The sequence below is a fragment of the Brachionichthys hirsutus genome, chromosome 14 (assembly GCF_040956055.1).
Source record: "Brachionichthys hirsutus isolate HB-005 chromosome 14, CSIRO-AGI_Bhir_v1, whole genome shotgun sequence".
Taxonomy (NCBI): domain Eukaryota; kingdom Metazoa; phylum Chordata; class Actinopteri; order Lophiiformes; family Brachionichthyidae; genus Brachionichthys; species Brachionichthys hirsutus.
In genome coordinates, this window is record NC_090910.1 from 4637529 (window position 1) to 4661337 (window position 23809).

The 23809-nt window shown below is 44.0% G+C and overlaps 1 protein-coding gene across 1 annotated transcript in view; it reads left to right on the top strand.

Annotated features, from left to right (window-relative positions):
- Positions 1 to 8524, top strand: part of LOC137904152 (matrix metalloproteinase-16-like) — a 49657-nt gene extending 41133 nt beyond the window's left edge. Inside the window, exons 8-11 of the mRNA XM_068748315.1 lie at positions 1742 to 1880; positions 5617 to 5767; positions 5971 to 6086; positions 8190 to 8524. Coding sequence (XP_068604416.1) covers positions 1742 to 1880; positions 5617 to 5767; positions 5971 to 6086; positions 8190 to 8524 — 741 coding nt within the window. The remainder of the gene's footprint in view (positions 1 to 1741; positions 1881 to 5616; positions 5768 to 5970; positions 6087 to 8189) is intronic.
- The last annotated feature ends 15285 nt before the right edge of the window (positions 8525 to 23809 follow it).

Below are 23809 nucleotides of genomic sequence, written 5' to 3' on the forward strand. Positions count from 1 at the left end.
GACCTGCAAGGGCGTTTGAGGGGTGCCGCCCTTTTGGACCAGTTCAGGACTCTGAAAAAAGTCAAATGCAGTAAAAAGCTTCCGTCTAACATCGACACGGGAGAATGGCGACTAATTTACTACATTACGCAAAGTCTTGATATTTTAAAATATATTCTAGATTATTTTTACCTTGAAATGTGTCCACGTTGAAGTTAAAAAAAATTCTACTTCTGCTGAGACCAACTTGTGATTATTCTTGATGTTCCTGTAATTAATGACACCTGAAATGCTCTGGTAGAACATTTTCTCTCTGAAAAAAAGGTCAAATGGACTCGAACCGAATGGATTTCACAGTTTGACCTGTTTTCAATTACCAGCCGGTGCTGTGCACAGAAGGAAGCGGTGAAGAACGAGAGTAAGAACCGGAATGAGAGACAAGGGGAAATGAAAAGAAAGAGCAGGACGAGTCCAGAGAGGGAGAAGAGTCCCAGCGAAACAATTGGATTAGACAGAGAAACAGAGAAAGGGAGCAGTGTGATAAATAGCCTGTTTATATAGCTTTCACTGAGAATGAAGCCGGGGCTGATGATGTGTCGCCTTCTTTCTATCTGCCGCCGCACCTATGAGCTCAAGCTTTTTGGCGGCATTCAGGAGACGCAATTGCCCATTTATTGCCAAAGGGTGGGGCATCTGACTGAGTTCTAATGGCTTCCACAGCTGGGTCTCTCCCCAGCCCCCCTGTGTCATCAAGTTTCATCCAACATCAAAAAGACACACCTTCCAGTTGGCCGCCCTCACTTCTCCCCTCCCGCCGGAAATCGGAGACTCTTGGTTTCTCATAAAGCTCCTGGCTATCGCTTTGCTCCAGTTACATGATGGTTTTCCCCAGTATATTCCTCAAGTTCGTCGCGACAGTCTCATGAGCTTTCCAGGCAATCCGAGGAAGTACATGCAGATCTGAAACGCATCAGGGCTATCAGGAGCAGCCGCCGGAGCGGATCAGCGCCGGGCAGGGAAGCAAGGAGCTGTCGGGAATTCTCTGCTATCAGATGTTTTTATCTGCTGGCAAATGCGTTTCAATATGCAGAATTCATTACGTGGGATTTCCTGGCCGTGTGTCGTGCTGAAACGTTTTTTTTTTTAAGCTACTGTATGAAGTTGTTTCTTTCAGATTCATGCAGGTTTTTTTGTAAGTTGTCATGAATTGATTTTATACATCAAGATGCGCCCCGTACAGGTCGGACTTGTCGGAGTAAACGTATTACATGCCGGCCCCGTTCGGCCTGTCTGACTGAAACATGGCAACGTCACTGAAAGACGATACACACACATCCCGTCGTTCAAGTAGTCTTCGTCTCTGTCCTAAAAGGAACTACAGAAATCTGAATTCTTCCAGTGGCATCATCATCTCACAGCGAACAAGAGATCGAGGTGAAGCACATGATGCACTTGAAAATGATCTGGAGGCATTTAATCGATAAATAATCAATTCAAATTCAGCATCCAAAGTGCATGCAATGAAGAAAAACTCATCTAAATTTACATTTTCAATATAGACATGACTGAATCAAACTTATCGAAGTTATTTGTCGATGACTTTAGTCTCTGGGTGAAAGGATTTGCACCGGCAGTTCCAGAGCTTCACCTTTGGTAAAGTGAATTCACAGGAGACAAAAACCAAGCGGATCAAAACTGAAGCAGCGAAGGTCGTGTCTGGTTCTCTGTTTCCTGACCGTGGCCTCTCCTGTCTCTTTGTTAGGACCACTGGTTTTGGCGGGTGAGAGATAATTCTGTGATGCCAGGATACCCCATGCTCATCAGTGTCTTCTGGAGGGGTCTTCCTCCCAAGATAGACGCCGCGTACGAGAACAGCGAGGGCAAGTTTGTCTTCTTCAAAGGTGAGTCCAAAGTGCATTTGATTTATCTGAGCATTGGGTCTGCATGTTCCTTGTTTGTACCTTATTCCTGCATATGTTTCTTGTGCACGGCTGACGTCTTGTCTTTCAGTGTGAACTCTGTGCTCAGGTCTGCTTAGTGGTTCACGTGTTTTCGATGCACGGGTTATTTAGCGTTTGCAGGTTCACACTGACGCCGTTTTGTCAAATCCGCCGAATGGTTTTGCGTTTCTGGTCAGAACATTGTTATTTAAATCTTAAATTGTAGTTCAACACAATAAGTATGCATAGCTCATCAATACTTCCTATCAATGATTCATCATTTTGATTTACTACCATTTTGAGGTGGCGGTCTTCATATTCAGATCTTTGACCTGAGACAAATTCTAAAGCTTGTTATGGCCACAGCTGAAAATCCACTACAAAGAAACCACAAACTAACCAAGCAATCCTGTAAACTCCTGTTTGAATGCACTCCAGAGGGGGAATCCCAGAGGGGGGTGAGGTGGGGGGGTTGTTAAGCAATGAAAATCAGCTGAGATGAAAAACCACAGATTTGAATTTAAATCTATTTCTATTTTCAACGTCAAATAATTGTTTTTGCAAAATGCGAAGCGCTGGTCCCGGGATGAGCCGTAAGCTCTGGGAAGTTTGATTTGGGCACCATCCGCCCTTTCCTGTTACTGAAATGGGTCGCTGCAGCAGGATCGCACACAGAGACAGAGTCAGAGACGTGGAAAACTTCTACAAACACAACGCAGTTTTTCATTTGAACAGGCACTACTGATTTCCCCGGAGGCTTTATTATGTCTCTCCCTATTTGGAATAAAGAATTAGGAAGAAAATCATTCTGAAAACAAAATGAGGCGCCCTGGATTTTTGTTTAAATTTTTATTATCCGACAGTACCTTCGATATATTCACAGACGGAGGCTTTTGAGTCACATCTGAACTGAAGTCGTAGCTGAGGCGCCGATTAGCTGATTAGCCTAATGCTGTAATCATGTATCACAGAACTGGTCAGGAAGCAGACGCCACTGACTTGTAATAGAAATAGGTCCAGTGTGTGTTTTTCAATCAGACAGTGCAGCTTTGTGCCAGATTTCAAGTCAGTGCTTCCCTGTTTCCATCCTGCAGTCAGTTTACGATGTGAAAATGACACACACCAGTATTCAAGCCCTGTGTCACCTTCCTAAATTCCACTCCATGTGCTCTGCAGAGCATTCACAGCAGGCAGATTGTTTGAAGTTAAAAGCTGCATGCATGGCATATACTAAATGGAAGCTGAGAGCATGCTTTATAGATCATGGCTACATAAAGCCTCCTCATGCATGCAGCAAGATCTCCACGTTTTGGAGGTAAGATCTAATCAGTGCTGGTGCAAGTCTGTGTAGCGTGTTTGGAGGCCAGCTAAAGTTAATTGGCATTGTGGGACACATGACTTACATGGTCTGGTTCCGAACAGGGTTTCCCCCCCCCCCCTCTTTGCACTATTGCTGAACTTCATTTTGGCTCACAACCTAAGAGAAATGTGACGGTCCTGATAACAAGTAATAATATATTAAGACATAATTCACTGGAATAATTAATTTGATGATTTCTCTTCAAGAATGTTCAATGTGTTCATTGATATTCACGGAGTGATTCAGCGTTCACCGGGGTACTGAATGTTGAACAGGAAAAGAAATAGTCCCTGTGGTTTTCTCATTTAGTTGTACAGTACGTGTTAGCGTTTGGGCTTTGTGTTGGGGGGGACCTTTCTGAAAACAGCATTCATCCTATATAAACGCTGTGGAGGCACACAGTGGCTTATTGGTTACAGCACAGCAGATGAAGCCGCCACCACATGAAAGCAGCCCTCGGTGCTCTGAAGATGAAGCCAGAGTTTTATGAGAGAGATGCAAGTCAACTCAAAAAAGAAACATTTTTTTTTGGTGCATCAAATAGAATTTATTATATTTCCAGCTTCTCTGCACTCTTTTATCAAAATGCAGATTCAAAACCTTACATCTGCGTGCAGTCATCTTTAAATGAGCTTTCTGCTGTACCGATATTAAAGCAGCACAAAAACAACAATGTGTCCATTCTTTAACTATTTTAAATTCCAGAAAAGTCAACAATAAATGCAGTAGAATTACTTCAAAGCGGCCAAAATCATGGCACGGAGACCGTGACATGGTTTTGTGTAGCTCATTCATGTAACCCCAAAGTCAGCTGGGACAGGCTCCAAGCTTGCAGGGAGGAAATTATCATTCCCCCCCCCCCCCCCTCAGGTAGCCCCAGTATGCTTCATTTACACCTCGGATTTCAAAAGGTCAGCATCACCACCCCCACCCCCCCACTATTAATCTCAGCTTGTGCAGTGCTTGTGTGTGACAGGGCCACGGGAAGTGTGACCCAGAGTAAGAGGAGCGCTCTAAGAGGGAGAGGAGAAATGACAGGGATTTCCTTTTCCGGAAGAGGCCACTGCATTCCCACTTAGGTCCAGCCAGCACTTTGTCCTACTGTTCCTTCCTCACGCACCGTGCGGTAGAAATAATCCTTTCATCGTCGATGCACGGCCATTAAAGGAGCCAAAGAACAATCGGAAATGCTGCTGGAAACTCATTTGTTTTATTTCAAGCCCTTTTGTTTTTTACTCTCCCAAAACAAATAACACTTCTTGTCACTGCGAGGATTTAGCTGCAGTTTAAGTGGAGAAAGGCTCTGTGGCTTAAGTACGTCGTGTATTATACATGTTTAGTCTATTTATGTTTATTAGGCAGATCAGGCTGCAGAGTCATGAAACAGATGGATGAGTATTTCATCTCTGTGCATGTGTGGATGTGATTCCTGATGTATATATGCAGCACTTTTAGAAGTCTGACAGTCTCGGCTGCTCAGTTTCCTTTCCTTGTGAGCCATTTCTGTGAGGAGAACTGTCTCTCACGTATGGAATTACAGCCTCCAGCCTGAGGGATTAACTCAAGTGACAATTACCTGAAAGGATGTGATGAGAGTCCAGAAGAAAATGTGGCATGAGTCTTTAGGAAGATCCAAATGATTTGATTTCCTTTCCTTTTCCGCTTTCTTTTTCTCCATCTGTCCACCCCTCACTTCCTCCTGGTCCGCCCTCCACCTCCGTCATTGAAGAAGGAAAATAAAAAGCACTTCCTGGGGTCAATGTGTCAGAAACCTGCTGTTTAACCTAATTACTCAGAGGAAGTGGGGAGCGACGCATGATAAATAATAATCAATAAAACAAATAGTTTGATTTGATGAATGAAACAGTGTTTGTTTTTTGTTGTTTTGTTCTTTTAAATACAAATGCAAGTTCTTTTTAAAATAGTGATACTAATATTTTATATTTAGCCATTTTCTTGCAGCATTGTGACCTGGAAACGTAAAAAAAAAAGAATATTTCCATCTGACTTTTTTTGCTCGCTTATCTTGTCACAAAGGTTGTTCCTGTTTCGTATTATCTCAGCTCAGTGTTAGCTGTAAAAAAGGTTCCCAGAATACCTCCAAGCAAGGTCAAGGAGAGCCTGTCGCCATGTCTGAGTCCCATTTTAAATGAGGGGAACATCAACATCAGATCCAGTAATACGAGGCAGCGGGTTCTTGCCTGCCATTTGTTAAGAGGCTTGTATCTGTCGTTTCCAATCTTGCTTTTTCCTTGTGTTTTTCCTGGAGGGTAAATCCCAGCTGTTTACTGGCGCTCTCCTGCTAATTTATTTTTCTGTCTCTTTCTCAATGTGCAGGGAAAGAGTTCTGGGTGTTTAAGGACACCGTGCTGCAGTCTGGATACCCGAAGGACATCAGTCAGTTTGGCCATGGAATGCCGGCCCAGAGTATCGAGACGGCGGTGTGGTGGGAGGATGTGGCTAAAACCTACTTCTTTAAAGGGGACAGGTTGGTACAAGCGATATGGACACCCCCCAAAATGTATTGTTACAGTAACATGTTCCTTTTTCAACCAAACTCACTGACATTTTATGTGTTCAGTAGAGGCGTGGCATTATGATGAACACGAGTTACCATTTGTTGTTATATCATCAAAGATTTAGCCAGTGTGTGCTTCATCTTCCTGTGGCTGATCATGTGTTGCCCTTCAGGTACTGGCGCTACAATGAAGACATGAGAACCATGGACCCCGGCTATCCCAAGCCCATCACAGTATGGAGAGGCGTGCCTGATTCACCACAGGGGGCCTTCGTCGACAAAGCCAATGGTACCACATTGTCCTGGCCGCTGCTGTGATTTTGCAATGACATGAAGGTTCTCATGCCAGGCAGCATTGATTTTTTTTTTAATCTGATCACTGGTGCATTCTGTGTAGGAGGTAAACCAGAGTCGTATTGATTGAGATTTGTCCTTGTAATTACACCGAGTCTCAGGGAATGACACGCGTCCATAGAGGCAGCACGAAGGGAAATTCATAGTCTTTGTGTGTAGCACATGAAAAACGATGAGCACTGGTGCACAAAACGTGCCTGGCACTGCAGCTATAGTTTCTGAAGTTGTTGTTTTTTATTTATTATTGTTGTTATGTCTTTTAACATTTTTATTATGCTGGGAAATTAACGAACTTTGGCTAAATTGTTTCGTTTCTGAAGCAGAAGCAGAATGTTTCATATTCGGTCCGTGCTCTTTAGGGCGCCGTAAGACCCAGATGGATTAAGATTGTGATCAGACCACTGCTCAGGTGCACATCAAGGTTTAAGTCAGTTGGCTCTTACCGTGGATGGAGAGGCGGGACTTAGAAGCACGAAAGCAAACCCATTGGCCTGTGAAAGGGTGTACAATGGCAAAGTGCCTCTTTCATTGGTCGTGTCGTGCCAGGTGGGTTCGGGCCCGTTCTTGGCATCGCCTGGGTTGGAAAAAGAGGGGGGGCCAGCTGGTCTTGAATGCTCAGACCATCTGTTCTGCAGATCTGCTGCCAGATCTGTAGCCTGGCGTGTCTGCCGGTGAGGCCAGGTGCAGCGGGCATCGATCGAGGCGTGAAGGGTAGCTTGGAAGCTAAGGTGGAGGATCGGTGTTTGTGTGGATCAGATGCTTCAGCTTGTACAGTATTTATTTGGCTGGCTTGCTCGGTGTGTCAAGGGGCGCTTTCATAACATTGACCCAGATACCCAGCCATATTTCAGCACTACTGCCAATGGTAGCGTGCAGGGGGCAACGCGTTTCAGCTCAGATGAACCCGAAACGAAATGTTTGTATTTCCGAGCCCGTCGCTCAGACGTAGAACTCTCAACTTGTTTTCCATTTATTACTTTCATTAGCGTTAATCAACCTGGATTTGTTTCGGTGGCGCACCTGTGCAACGTTTAAACGTTTTCTAGCAAGGAGATTTTGAACATCTACTGTCTCTGTAAAGACTCAGTAATGACTTTGGACTTGGCTAAACATATTTCATAATTATTTTTTTCATTTTTGGCCTTACAAGTGATTTAAGAAGCGCTGGCTTCTCCAACAGCCGTCTGACCTTCGGGCCGGAAATTTAGAGCGTTTCAATCTTTACTTTCGGAGTTACGACGAAAATATATATATATATAGTAAAATATGGGACTGGATGCATCTGTGTTTGATCTGTGGTTGGAGTAAAGAGAATATTCCACAGCTTCCGACACCAGTTTTGTTGCTCTTGAACAGAAGATCCAAGTCAAATCAACTCTTTTCCACGGTGACTTTTGGAAAGCACCACCGCCGCTCAGCTCTCCTATGTGCCGCTGTGTGATATTAGCTGCGGTGCGACTCCCGGCTGGGCGTTTTCTCCCTCATGACCAGGATAGAGTCAGTCCCCGGGGGGGGGGGGGGCTGAAGCGACCACACAGCTTTTGGGAGGCGGCCTTGTGTTGTCATCGGCTCTTCGATTTGATCTCATCTGTTGTTTTCTGAAGAGAGAAAGGCAGAGTTTGTTCAATATTTTGATTAGAAGGAAATCTCTCCCTGAATTCAAAGCGAGCCGAGCCCCGCCCTGCTTTGGCAGACGCGTGAACCACGTTAAACACAGACACGCTGCTCGCCAGAAAAAGCCAAACAAGCGATGGCAGTACAAATCATTGAAATGTGTTCTGGCAGCCAGAAGTACTAAGTACCCAACACTCTGTTCAGAATATAACAGTACATTTATTCAACATTTATATTTATTTCTTATAGAGGGGCTACATCTCACAGACCCACATGTAGTATTTGATGCAGTTTTTTTTTTACATAGTTACTAGTTCCAACACTTTACAGATCAAGGTTTTACACCCAGCATGAGATATGGATATGGATAAGGAAACCTAACAGTTACTTCTGCACCCCCCCCCCCCCCCCACCCCCCTCTTAGGCTTCACCTACTTCTACAAGGGAAAAGAATACTGGAAGTTTAACAACCAGTTCCTCCGAGTGGATCCGGGCTACCCACGCTCCATCCTCAAGGACTTCATGGGCTGTGAGCTGAGGCCGATCGACCCCGCGCGGCCCCCAGCCGACGACGGCACCTCGGACGTGGTGATCGAGCTGGACAACGAGGCCAACACGGTGAAGGCCGTCGCCATCGTCATCCCCTGCGTCCTGGCGCTCTGCCTGCTGGTGCTGATTTATACTGTGGTGCAGTTCAAGAGGAAGGGGACGCCACGCCACATACTGTACTGCAAACGCTCCATGCAGGAATGGGTCTGAACCTTGTGAGAGAGGCGAGAAGGTGGGGCGGAAAGAGAGAGAGAACAGGTTGACCCCCCCCACCTTCACAAAGGAGGACAGTGGACATCTTGAGTGGAACCACACGGCCATGCCTCCTCCTGTTGGGTGCTCTGACGCCTTTGCGTCAGCCAGACAGCTCGTCAGTGACCCCCCCCCCCCCCCCCAGGCCTTTACAGGTGACTCTGCTAAACCCCCAGCCTTTTTAACTAACGGGGAGCCAAGGGACAGTTCGTGGGGAAGTTCACCTGAAATGACCAGAACGATCCGCATCACTTTGTATCTCAGCACCGTGACTTCTTAGCCGCATCACTCTTTCATTTCTTTGTCTAACTGCTCTTCATCAAGAGGAGGGCTTTCAGGGGCACGAACACGCTTCCCACAGGGCACGTCATCTCCGGTCCGTCGCATCAGGTCTGCTGATCGAGCAGCGGTTTTATATTTCCTGATCTCGGTGCCTGTCCTCCTCCACAGTGCAAACTGTTCGTCAGAGATGAACAATGTCAGATAAACTCAAATTAATCACATTTACCGACCTTCAATCGCTTTCCTGGTTTTGTCTTTCAATATTTGATATTTCTAAGAAGGTCCTCTCTGTTCCCTTTAACATGCTCCTGAGGAAGAAACCTAATTATACCAAATGAAATCCATTTCTCTCTGAAGAGGACTTTTTTGTCTTTGGCTTTCTTTTTTCTTTTTATTTTCATTTTAATCTCTAATCTCAGTTCATCCTTGCTCCTCTGCATCCATGTGACGATACAGAGTCGGGGAAGCGCTGACTGTTTTGGCAGTCTGTTCGTGACACAGGGGCCAAATTATATTGCAATATTTTAATTCGCCTTAATTATAGATCATACTACTCATGCTTGGTTTTGCTGTTCTTGGAGTTGTTGTTTTTTAATTTTATTTGCGTATTGTTTTTGTTTGTTTTCAAACAGAAGCTAATTGTGGGCTTCCTTTTTCTGGATTTGATTACATTGTCCGGAACTGTCAGCACTGGCTTGCTGAGCCGTTCTGGACAGAATCCTACCTATAGGGTCAGCCTGTATTGAGCGTAATGTATTGTATCGTGAAAAGATGTCTGAAGGTCCTGGAGTTAAGCCACTATTTTTGTGTGTTATCTTTGTTACTGTTACTTTCTGTTATTGCCATACATGAAGCTAATTATGAGCTTGTGGTTCTAGTTGTTTTGATTTTTTTTGTCCTCGGCCCATATTCCTTTTAATTTGAAGAAGTGGGCACACTTGTCATTCTCTATGGCTCATTGTAAATTGATTTTTTTTTTTTACATACAGTCCTTTTGGCTGCCTTGTTTGACAGATCTGACAGTTCCAAGAATGCTCTCCTGACCGAGCACCTTCAAAGCGAGCGACCAAGTCGAGACCAGTGCCTGCATCAACATGCATGCGAGAATTCACAAGCTGTAAATCCAACCGGTTCGGCTCAATGTGGCTTCGAAAGCCGAGGTGGAAGTTCGCTGTCATACTGAATCACTTGATTTGTTGCAAGTCGTCCCAACCGGCCTGTCCTTTCCTGAAGGCACAATTAAATCCCCAAAGAACTTCAGATGGTAGAAATCTATAAAGGTCATTGGCAAATCAGATCGTTTTAAACCGACCAACCCAAAAAATCCGTAAACATTAAGCGTCCTCGCTCTTTCTCGAGCATCTTTGAATGTGCGTCTGTTTTCATAATTGCATACTGATTTTTTTTCCTTTCTTTCCTGTTTTCTGGTCAAAACAAATGGGACGCCATGTCGCCATGACTTCTTTGTGTAATGCTTTGAGACAACAAGGAAACGTGTTCGACGGAATGAATAAATTGATCGATATAAGATTAAGATCTGCTGGACTCTGTGCTCATCTTTCAAATTGAACTTATGGTATTTTCATCTGCTTGTACTGAGTCTCTGATTGTCTTTGTGAGCCTGTAGTTGATGTGCAATTTGTAGGCTTGAAAGGAAACATGAAATTTGAACCCCAATCATTGCAACGAAACACAAAGGACTTGGACAACTTTGCACGACGATGCCCCAGAGTGGCGAGGTTCCCTGCTGTTTGTCGTTTCTTTTGTAGATGTTAAGTTTTAAATGCACGTCTTTATATCCGTGAAGCATCCTGTGTTGTTTCGGCTGCTCCGACAAGCAGCAGAGAAGGGAGACTTCTAGCCGGTCAGACTGGGCTTCACCCCCCCCCCCCCATGCAAGATGTTGACACACAAATATTAATACTTTCCACATAAAGTAATATCTTCCAATATCTCAAACCATGAAGGAAATAAAAAGAGATTAAATGCAGCTGGGCTTAGCGATGGCTGATGAATAGATTCTAATCTCACAAGTCTATTTTTAGGAATAGAGAAAGTCTACTTCCTCTGAATACAAAGTGCTTCCATTTTCATCGCCTCCCCCTTTAATTTAGCTTGAAATTGTAAGGATAATATTGGATGTAGATTATGACCTTATCTAAAAGCAACCATTTAGCATTAATGTCTGAACTCTTATCATGTCTCCCTGAGCCGGACGGCGGCTGCAGTGGTTTTAGGTTCAACTCTGTTGCTGCAGCAAAGAAACATTTGCCCGGGAAAGCTCACACCTGATGTCACTTTGCAGCTAATATGCTGCTCAGCTGCATCGCACATGTAAGAAACTGCAAAGGCCACTTGGGTCCGATTGGAATACTGAGTCCTCTGCAAGATGTTGGCTCCAGCTTGCTCGCCTGGCGGGGCCTCAGCTGCAGCCGCTGTCCATGAAGTGTCGGCCACACCCCGCACAGCTCGCCAGGATGAAGGAGCATTCCTCATATTTATTGATTGACTAAATAAGATTTCAATCAGACAAGCAATTTGAAACTTTGATTGAACCAGTGCGTCCTGCAGTCCAGAGCAAAGCTGCCGTACAGTAAATAAAGACACTGGCTCGGACTGGAGGGAAGCCTGGACCCCAGAGACGGCAGGTAAGGACAAGAAAAGCATTTTTGATTTAGAGAAAATTGTATATGTGTTGATCTGGGCTTGAGCTCGGGTCCTCTGCTATTGTGTTGTGTTTTGTTTGTGTGTGTGTGTGTGTGTGTCTTGATACAAATCAATGCTTTAGATGTACAGTCCCAGCAGCGCAGTGTTGGCATTTATTGTGCCCTGAACGTGAAGCCCAAGCTGGCTATGGTCTGCTAGTGTTTATTCTAGCCTTACAGGGATCCATTTGATATACAGTCGCTGACAACAAGGAACTTGTGAGTCAAAGTTTGCACCGGCTGCAGTCGCAGAGTGTCCGTGTGTTTGTGATGCTCAGCGGTTCTCCTGATGGGATTCAAACTGCCGCTGTGCTTCTGGGCATATCGGTTGGTGCTCTGTCCCAATGTCAAACTCACTGCGGGTTCTCGCTTCGCCCCCATAAACACAGACTTGAGTTTAAAAAAAAAAGTTGGTCCACAAACCGTCCTGTAGCCGTCTCTGGCTTAGAATAGGCGGATCTCATTCTGAGTCTTGGTCAAATCCACACTGGGCAGCGTGTGTGTGCGTGTGTGTGTGTGTGTGTGTGTGTGTGTGTGTGTGTGTCCGCGCGCGTTTCTGGCCAACATACCAACCTGTCGCCTGGAGCTCGAGCGATCTCCTCCAGGCTCAACCGCCAGCTGCCATGTTGAAATGCTGCTGCTAAACTGACCTAAACTGGTCAGGCTCTTTTCCTCTGCTGCTATTTTTGTCCATTCCTCCTCCCGCTGCTGTGTTTGGCTCGGATCATGAGTGATTACATCAGGAACTGAAGTAATGCATTCTCATTTAACCCAAGTCCTTTCCGTGCACTGCTTAATGGCCCTCTTGGGTTGAGGGCCGTATATCCTAGTGGTGGTTGTTAGTACGGCACAGTGGAAAGCATTGGATAGGAGTCCGTTGAAGGATGGCAGCGGTCAAGCCGTTGCTATGGGATGGAGGGAAGGTTAAAACACGTGCAGGGATGCACAAAAAAAGGATGTTGTGTTTGAAATTCCATGAGTAAAAGTACAGGCAATGAAAATTATCAGCTCTTTGCTCCAAATGAAGCTGCAATCATGATCACTGTCAGGCCAGGCAGCTTACTGTACTGTAGTAGCAATTGAGCATTACAAGGTCCAGAACATAATTAACAAGTCATTGAATTAGTAAAATTGCATAAAAGAAAATTGCCTATATAACCAGCACTTACCTCCACCTTGTAATAAATCTTGGATGCACATTTCTGTGGTGCTCTTTATTGGACTGGGCGATAGTTACAGTGAAGTAACCCCAAATAAACTCAGTTTCTGACAAAGCAGCACATTTAGCAAACGCTTGGGTTCGTCCTCCCCCTCAGCCTGCAAACAATAAAGCATGCATCCGACCTCTATATCAGTAAGTTACGGCTTAGCAGCCAAACAGGGTTTTGTTTGATTAAAAGTGGTGTCAACTTGCATTTCTATTCATGTCTTCTTCATTCGTGTACGGTGATCCTTTTGGTCCCGTTTTCTGAGTCATTCCTCTGACTTTGGTCTTTTACATGATTTGTTGGAACAAAGCTGCAAAGGGAATTTGTTGCACAGTATGTGTTTTTAAAGAACATACTGGAACCATTGGCACGGAAGTCCGAGCCATCAGTAAATAGTTTTCTCACGTTGGAGCCCTTTTTTGGGAATTGAATCTCTTCTTGCATATTCGGCAATAAAACATTTAGAATCATAAATCCTTATGCAACATTTTCTAAGGAGATCAATAAAAACATTTGAAGATGCTCCCATGATTTTTTTAAAAATATGCATGCAGTATCGTAAACCTTCAGGAGGGCAGTCAAGCTTGCTGAGTTGTAACATGAGAGTTGGTCAAGGAAAAAGAAGCAGCATTAAGGAACGCTTGTGGCGGCTTCACGTTCCATTTTTTGTCTGTCTGTTAGAAAGATAACTCGAAACGTTACGGATGTTCTGCAAATGCTGCAAATCTTACCAGGAACAGATGATTACATTTTGTTGATGATCCAGAAGAGATCCTGGATTAATTTATTTTTGTAACATTGCCAGTCAATGGAGCTTCAAAATGTGTTCCTCACTATCTCGGTTGATTGTTGACAGATGTTTATGAAATATGACAAAGTTGTGTAGGGTGGGGGTCTCTATCTCACCTCCCAATTTCATCTGGATCTGACCCAGAATGAGGTCAGGGAAATAAATTACATTTGAACATTTAAACTCCATTTACAGATTCAGAAATACACGTAAACTCTGATTCACTTTTACTTTTCATGGTTGTTCTTGGTGTAAAGACACCAAGAACAATTTAGAACCTTTTGGTGGTGATCCAGATCACCATGTGGACGGTGTAAATCTAATTATGATGTGACTGAGCTGCTTGGCGGAGGTCTGTGCTCTCTGAGTGCTTTTCACAATGTGATCATCGGCTTGCGTGTAATTCTTCCCACATTCATTCAGAGGGTCTCTATCATCCCATAATTTTTGAATAGGTCCATGTCTTGGCTTTTCCTTTCTTACAGAGAAATAGAAAAGCGCTAGTTCCTGTCTCTACATGCTACGTGACTGATGAAAGCCATCTTCTAATCTCCCTCCAGTCCATTCAGAGGCTGAAAACATTTCTCTTTTACACCACAGAGTATTTCTGTAGGGAGCGTCCTGTCGGGATGGAAGGGAGAATTCAGATGGAAGATGAAACGCTGAAGTTTCCGACACTGCACCGTATATAATGACTCTCTCTGCTGCAGAACACTGGCTCTACATTGACAAAAAAATTAAATACCCATTTCTGTGTCTGCTGGCTTTCAACGAGCAGCTCGGACCAGACAAGGCTCATAATCGGTTTCCAATTTCTATCATTTCCATCATTCCAAATGGATTTTTCCAACGGTGCACTTTCTTGCTGAGATCTGACGGTACTTAGAAAAACACCTACATGCATACGAAAACAGACCCCAGGCATATTGCACATTCCAGACACTCAAAAGAGAAGCATTACACGTTAGCTGAAACTATTTCTGCACTGTTTTAACACTTTTCTTTTTAAATTGCTGACACTTTGTTTGGATTCCCTACCACGATGTGACTCTTCTACATTTTAATTGCATTGTTATGCTCGCTATATTCACGTCATTAACAAAAGTGATGAGGCCGGTGAATTGAGACGTGAGGAGAAAGAAACTCAACAAACTTCAGCAAAGTAAAGTAACGGCTCTTTTTGCGTGCTCTCAGCTGCTCCCTGTCGCGTCCATTTGGTATCCCTCCCACCAAGATGGCGCATCCTGCAATTAGGCTGATGAGGCTGGAGCTGCAGGCATTTTCTTACTATGTAGATTAAAGTAATGTAGTCCATAGGCTAAGGAACATTAGAGCCATCTGCTCATCCATTAAATACCGTTACTAAATGCACTTTAAAAAGCCCCATTATTACCCAAACTTCAGGAAGTATATGCGCTGTCAACACCAATGAAAATGCTCTTTATGCTGGATCTGTCTTGAGTTTCTGTAGGTTACAAGAAGCTAGCAGGTTCACCTTTGTCCTACTTCGCTTTTAAGTGAGGCAGTTGTATTTTCCCTTAAAAGAAAAATCTTGTGAAAGTTCAGTCGGTAAGACGTCTGCACACTAAGGCTCTACTTTAGTTCTGCTGCTCTCCGTCTTCACAGATTCACCAGCCTCATATTTCATCATCTTAAACGGGTTCATCGGCCGTCACCACCAGCATTAGGACTCAAATGGGGGGGGGGGTATACTGTGTATCTCGTTGTTACGCAAGACTGATGCCTTTCGATCTCCATCTCACCGATGAGTCAAAGCGCCGTAGCTTTTCTGATATGCTAATGACCACATATCATATTATGCAATTATATTTTTCTTATTCCAACGTCTAGAGTCTCCTTGTTGAAATAGACTCAAAAGACTCAAAAGAGTTTACACGTCAAACATCTTTATCATTGAGGGCAACTTTACAGTTTCTATAACCATGTGCATTTTCCAGATTTTGATACGACTATTTGGTGTAACCACATTTTATCAAGATTCTACAGCCCCAATAGTGACTCCTTGAAATCTAAGTTTAAATGCTAATATCAATCAATAAATAAAAACTCACATCTGACATTTGTAGTTTAAAAATTTACATAGTTACTAATAAATATGTACCGTACATATTTCATGGGACACAATCGCTACGTCCAGTAGATGATTTAATAATGCAGCTGAGCCTATTTGTGTTGTCAGCATCACACATCTTTCATACAAGCCACTCTTTTCTTAATTTCATGTCACGTTTTGCAGCCATGCATCCGAAACCAGAAAAAAAAAAGGTCAACAGAATGCTTTACTTTATGCCGCAGCTCCAATAAATTGTCTGAAATGTCAACGTTGCAAGGACTCGGGAACATGACCGAATGTTGACCGGATCTTAACCACAATGCATTTCTTGTTTTGAAAGGGCTTCACAAACCCAGAGGCTCTAGAGATTTCCTCATTCCACAGACAGACATGGAATACTTCAAGTACAATAACAAAAACACCAAGTGTCAAGTTTTTATTTTATTTGCACAAAACTGAGGTTGAACCTTGGAATGTCTGCGGTGTGTTATTTGTTTTGCAGTCTAAGCATAATTACAAAGCTGATTGAGCTTTTGCTAAAATAAATTGCAATTGATTTTTTTTTTTAGATAAAACAAGTTGTAGCTTAGTAAGCATATCTAAACTGTCGGGTTTGAGTGGTTCTGTAGTTTTTATTGGGTTATAGCAACCAAAGACCCATATTAATCTACATTGTAATAACTTCATTCTTATATTCTCTACATTTTAACAGTTTCCTTCGTTTGAACCGTCTTCTAGCCACAATCCCAAATCCTCCCACAATCATGCCCACCAATCCGATGCTGATCAGTCACAACCAACTAAACATTGGATGCAACTTCCTTCTTCTCCCCTCTCTCCTGATTCCACTTCCCCTCCTCACATTTTTTTAACGAGCCCAGTCCCGCTGACAGACAGCCAGTTCATCCCAGTTGCTTTGCTTGTTCTGTCTTACCTGTCGACCAGACTGCCTGTCTGTCTTTCTGCCTGGAAATCATCTCTTCAATAAAATCCATAGCATACATGCAGCTCCCTTCTTCCCTGACAACTAACACAATTTATGGCTCCAAAAATTTAAAAGTATTTTTCTAAGAAAAAACAACAACAACAACAAAATACTGAGTGAAAGAACCTAGAATTATTTCTATTGGTCTGCAATTGGTGGATGAACTGCTATTGAAATACAAAGAAGAAAATCATTAATTAATGAAACTGATCACTTGCTTATAGCTTGCCTTAGTATGCTAATTACTGTACCATCCTACCCCCCACACTGTCGACAGCGCTGGGGTTATGATTGGGTTATTGATTGGCAGATGGCTTTCATAAAGATGGCTTCTGCTGATTATTGCATAAGTCTAATCAATAAATCAACCGTGTATCGAGTTTAGGATCAGCAGAGAAAAGACAACAATGAATAGGACCCAGTGATGACTGCCATTAAGTCGTCTTTTATTCACGATTCATATTTAAGGTCTACATATATATTTTCATTTGTTTAATTATTATTATCTTTTGGGGTTGAACTGTTCCTGCAGTTACCTTTTCATCTCCACCGTGACACAAATTAAATTGCGTTAGGAGACGGCACGCTGTCAGCGCGGCGAGGAGGAGGTCACGGCTGTGGAAGCTGCCGCTGCGGCGCCTTTGGCGGCGGCTGCAGATAGCATCTGTGCGTGCCGGGCTGCAGTCCCAGATGACTCGTCGTCCGTGACTTTACCTTCCACCGTCCTCTGCGCCTCTGCAGGGCTCTCATTAGTGAAGCAAACGCGGTATCCGTGCTGACTTCCATATAGACAGGAGGAAGGAGGAGATGGAGAGCAGGAAGTAATGATCCATAGTATTCAGGTAAAATTGGCTCCATTAATCACACCATTGATTGGTCATCCACACAACGCAATGGGCTTTCTCTGTCGTTATGACCTCTGGAGACCGGCACAAGAGTGGATTTTTGGCCATCTGACTGATATGTTTGGAGCATGCTCTTTTGTTTTATACATCTTTGTTCCTCCGGAGCTTCTTCTCTTGGCTTTAGAGGGGCAGTCAATACCAGTGTCTCTGTGAGATTAAGAAGGATTGGGCAGAAAATCCTGCATTCAGCGTTGACTCTAAAATGTGAGCCTCATCAGTGATTTGCCTGAGAACTTTTATATCTCACTGTGCATCATTGCCCCGTCTTCCGCCTTTCAGCCCGCTGATGGATTTTCTGCCAGCGTCTTGACCCAGACTTTATAAGCTGTTTTTATTTTTCAGCAGCCAGATTCCAGATTGTTGAGCGAGCGTTTCCTTTGATTGATATCCACCTTTCAGAAAGATGTATGAGATTTGAAAGTGGGGAATCTAGTGGTTTCATTACTATGCGTCAACCATCGAGCCCCTAATACCTGAAGCTCTGTTTTCCATTAGGATGATATATTTCTGAAAACATACTGCACAAATTCAAAGGCAGAAATGTAGATGTGTTGTATTTTTGCACTGTATGTTTTGGTGTTGTGCTTTGTAAGGCCTAATGAAGACCTATTCGTGTTATATCAAACCGTGCCAAAATTCAGGCCTGATAATGCGTTACATATTTCTAGAGGGAGAGAAAGATCTCTGCATTTCTTTTTTTTACAATGCATAGATCTCACTAGCAACAGTAATGCTATGCTCGCTGGCTATCTATCTCTCACGTGAGAGACCTGTGTGTGTGTGTGTGTGTTGGGGGGGGGGGGGGGGTTGTAATTTATGTAATGAGATTGTTTTCCATTATCCCTTCAATCAGCATAATTTGTATAGTTTAAGTAGTTGTGACCCTGAGAACAGACATCGGTGCAATAAACTGGCACGTCCCTGTAGTGCTGCTGTGCAGAAGTGAGTAGACGAGCCTGAGAGCGCCAGAGGAGCAAAAATATCAGTTTATTTTTCACAGCTTCATCTGGCGGTGCTAACATTTTATCAGCAGGAGACATAGAATACAATCTCTTTATGTTCAACACCACCATTTGTGAGAACCCTGGACACCGATCGGCTAAATCAACACACCCCAGACAGTTTTTTTTTTCTCCTCCCTTTGGTGATTATTTTCACTGAGTGGAAACTCGGGGCTCAGGAAGTGTTATGCATTTCAATCAGTCCAGAGAGACTGGATTCAGGGTAACACGCTGGCAGTCGGTCTTTCTGCTGCTCGGCCTCCAGCCTGGGCGTGAAGGCGATGCTCGGCGCCGGCTGAGGACATCATGCTGTAGCTTTGTGTCTTTCCGAAGACCATTGTTTCCAGTGCTTCCGTGCATTCAGCAGAATTTCACTTAAATCTTTACTTCATGAGCTTAAGACTTTTTTTGTAAAATATCTGGTGGCAGAACAGGGCAATTTTAGAAGTCAATGTGGAAAAAGCCGGTCTTCCAGTGGAATCATTAGATGGTATGTGAATAATTATTTGCATATTCCAGTCGACGCTTTCGGGTAAAGCCGCATACGTGATGTGTATCAACGGTAAAAAACCTGATTATATTCCCACCCACAGCTCTGACAAGATTTAATCTGATGACGGTGTGACTGTAGCCCACAGGGAGGAGGGCCGATCACAAGCTTATTATTGTATGTAAAAATAGCCAAAGCCTAACGCGCAGACAAAAAAATATAACTGAATGTGTAGCAGACTCTGTAAATGTGAATCTGTGTGTGTGTGTGTCCTTGTATTTGTTAAGTTCCAAAAACAGTCCATGCTTTTGATTTGAGGACTGTAAACACGTCAATAAACAGACAGGGGCGATGCAGCAGGAGCTTTCTCAGTGACTGTGCTTGCCGTCCACACTGCAGCTTCCTTCCTGCTGTTGACTGTCAACCGGTGGACCGGACACGGTGGCTCCGTTAAAATCCACCTCCTTCCTCTGGATGAAACGGAACAGGACTCTAGTTAATGAGCGGCTTCACTTTAATGTGAAGGCCTCATTACCTGCACTTGATCGCGCTTATTAATGCAACGCCGTCCACAGTAATGCGACCGCTGTGAGAATGAGCCCTTCTGCCTTGTCAGACTCGACTTGTGCGCCACTTGGCATGTTATGAATTGATTCAAGACTTCATAATGGAATTTTAATTATTGATGATCCAGTGGCAGGCTTGATGAAAACCGGGACTGTTCCATTATTCTGTGCGTCGTAGGGGACGGATGGAAGTCTCTCGTTAACATTCATTCATTCAGTGTTGTCGCCTGCGTACACAGAAACGCGTCTATTTACAGTGTGAGCCCGAGCCGTGGCGATGTGCTGCTCAGAAGATGGCGAGTATTTACACTCGGCACCTGTATTAATAATGCGGCTGTCTGACAGAGTTACTGCTCAAACCCCGGTGGGCTCAGACTATCTGTCCCTTTTTAAAGGAAAGTCATTATATTAGCGGATTATACGCAACAGCAGCATCTCATTTCCAACGCTCAGGGATGCAGCCAGAATTGTTTGGATTATATACTTCCTGCCCCAAATTCATTCCAAACATACATTTGCGCTCAATCTAAAATGCTCATGCATTCGTGCATTTATCGATGGAGCTGCATTTCCGTTGGATGCGCTCTGCTACAGAATGTTTAATTCGCCCGGGACTGAAAGTTGAAGTCTCCAGTCTTAGATCTCATTTGATAACTGAAGGCGTTCTGATCTGATTTAATCTCTCCTCTAATCCCACTGCACACCGGCACTGAGTAAAGAGGAAAATGTTTAAACTGGAGTTGTGAGAGTCTTTGCATAGGAGAGAGAAAATAACCTGAGAGAACAGGTTAGGTGAGCCAAGAACTATGGGCTTCAAATCATAATTATTCTCATTGCATGATTGATTTTGATGATCAATTACGCTTTATAAAATTTACTTTTTATAAAGCGACCTGAATTCCCGGTAAGGCCCTCCTTGGTGGATGAAGTTGCCCTGTTACCATGGAGATAGTTTTGAAAAATGACATGATGTAATTGTGATATTTCGGTCACCTGATGTCAGGCAGTTGTACAAAGAGGACAGATGTCAATCGCCGTTTCAGGTGGTGTCTATTATCAGATGTGAATAACATTCAATCTGATCTTTTGTTGACTCCTGGTTGGTGACCTTTGACCTCCCCGACAATGCTGTGGCTGTTATTTAACTACAGCTGAGTTTACTGTCCCATTCTTTATGGAGACGTCATTTCAGAAGTTAATCAAATGCAGCAAAGAAAGCGAGTTTGAGAGTCATTTGATGACCTGCTTCAGGGTCATTTATCCTGCTAAAGGATTGATGCGTAGAATAATGTTACATCTGTTGGCTTTAGCCTCACCTCACAAATCCCTGCCACACTGCTGCTTTATTTCTCTCGGTGGTCATACAAAGTCCTCGTCTCTATTATTACCTAAATGAAAATTACTTTGATGACAAAGGCTAATTAAGAATTGCATTAATCCTAATGGCGGTGGTGGATCTTATCTTTGACGATCTGTGCATTGCGTCGAAAGCAATTAAGGAAACTTGAAGGGGTTAATTTGGCTTTTGTTCCCGAGTCGGTTTAATTAGGGTGATGAATAGTGAAAGAAGAATCCAATTCAGTGCGGGATTCCTTGGAAGAAGGCAGTTTTCTTTTTTCTTTCTCTTTTTTTTTTGGTGGGGGGGGGGGGGGGGCAGTGATGCTTTGTCCTTTTTATTTCAAACGTTTTTATGCTCGTGCTTTACTGCGCTGCTGCAGTGGAAGACTTACTGCAGGACTGGAGGCAAATATTAAACATATTCATCACTTGCATGTTGTGACTGAATGTGGCCAGACGTCAAATAAGCACATGACGTGTAGCCCTCCCCTTGGATCTACGTTAATGATTCCGGTCAGGTCCCTGCTTTGACGGCTACATGAAAGAAATAAAAGTATAAAAAACCAAGCCTCAAAGAAAATAGGAGATTGGTTAGATATGGAAAATATAGACCAAATCTCCTTTCCCATATTTAATGTTAAAGACTGGATTTATTCTGTCTCTTCTCACTGAGCAGCGTGTTCGCTCCTGCAGCCCCCTCTGAATTATTCAGGCTCAGTGATTCCTGAGGTCACTGCGGCCCTGGAGTGGACTCAGAACAGCCATTAGTCATGCTGTTGTATCATGGCTTTCATAGCGTCTGGTACAATGGGTTTGAGTCCAGAATGCATGTGTGTGTGTGTGTGTGTGGACATGTTAGAGCATCAGACTCCTTATTTGCTAATTTCTCCAGAAATATTGATCCAACCCAACAACCACTGTCGTTGTGTAATGGGCCCCGTTCTGAGGTTATTGGCCGCTTCCCCTCAGGAATATGCAGATAACGGCCTGAAAAGTTAAAAACGGTGTTCCCCATGAGTGATGCCGTATTGGAGAGTAATGGGACTGCGCGTCGGCCATGTGGGCCTTTACATTTTACAATGGGGCCTTAATTGGCTGAATTGATTGCGAGCCGTTTTTGCCCAGTGCACTCAAAGTCATCCTGCACTTAAATATCACTTTGGGTGGAGTGAAGTACACGTTATGAAACTAGTGGCTACATTCTGAATCAGCTTATATTAGTATGTGCATACATAAGTAGTCGAATTACCCCCCCCCCCCCCCCACACTTGTCGTGTTTTGACATTTCCATTCATCGATCGGCCTTTGGGTGGTGGGCTTGACAAGGTTACCCAAGTGGGGGCGCGTCAGAAGGCGTGATCCTCTTTATTTCTCTGGCCTTGAACCGTCATTCTGAATCACTGCTTGCGCGTTGCCCCGTTCCTTGTTCAGCTGCTGCTGGAGGATGATCCAACCAGCGATTAAATCCTACCGATTGAATTTCTTTTATTGGCCATCTCCAATGGCAACGTGTCTGAGGTGTACCCCACATCTTGCTCAAAGTCATCTCCAGCAACGCCCGTGACCCGCAAGGCGGATAAAGGAGCTGTAGACAAGAAGATGGATGGATCGATGGATATCTACAACATTCTTTATTTGAACTCCTGCTGACAGTCAGACAGTCGTGGCTGAAAGCAGCATTTCATAAACGTTGCTGGGATGGATTTGTTTATGAGAAACCCATTTCTTGCTTTCTACATCTTGATGGCGCCTCAAACAGCTCATAGCTCCTAACGTGTGTTTCAGTCATTGAAGCGTGTGCTTTGATAACTGACTTGAAATCCGTAAGCTGCTTAAACCGACGGCCAGTTGTCGTTTTATTCCTCTATTTCCACGGGCGTTTTTTTCCTTCCCATTCTTTGGTGATGCTGACAGAACAGAGACGGAGGCTAAATATGAAAATGGAGCCAGATGCGGTTTAATCGCACTGAACTGGCGTTGGCTCATGCAGTCCAGCAGCAGCTGTCCCACAGGGCCTGTTAAGCAACAGAAGAACAGCACGAACAAACAAACACTGTCTGGCGTCCTGATGTGGGACGGTCTCAAATGAGTCAAACATTATCGCCGGTTATGTCATTGCAGCCCTCATGCATATGCAATTAAATCTAGGCGCACACACACCTCGATCAATCGCTGGCGTTCTCTGGCCAAACCCACCCCATTAGAATTGCGCGCTATCCTCCCGCTCCTCTGCTCGGCCCGCCGAACCGCACCCCAAGGGGTCAACAACAATCTGAATCTCAATTAAAGCAGAAAATGCAGCCGAAAGAGGCCGCATGGAAGTTGATGCTGTTTTGTCGGAGGGTGTGGTTTCAGCGGCGAGTGAGAGAGAGAAGCATTTGGGGCAATTATTTCATTATCTCCAATCCGCTCACACAGACCGGGGGTCAAAGCCCCGACTGAGATTAGGAGGAAACACAATTATTATTACAATTAGAAAGCAGACAGCAACCGGCAGAATTGTTTGGCCCAGGGAAATACTAAATGTCAACCGTTAGACGGTTATTAGAAAGCGGAAGTTAAAGAGGAAATTGAGAGACTGAGCAACAAAGTTTGGGAGGGTTTGAATTCTGGACAAAATACATTGTCGGCACTCAACAGACCTGGGATTAGATTTAGTTCAGTTTAACTAAGCTTCTGAACACTTTTGCTTACATGCATCGTTGTGGTTTATCACCTGCATAAACTAACCCAGGTTCTATAGTCCGGGACACGGGACACGGGAACGCCTCGTGAGTCACACGCATCTTCTATAAAAGACAGAGTCAAGAGCTGATTGGTCAGGACTTCAGATCTTTATATGTAATGAATATCTCTGGAGCAGGTTAGGTGTTCAAGTAAAGGCGTGCCGTAGCACAAC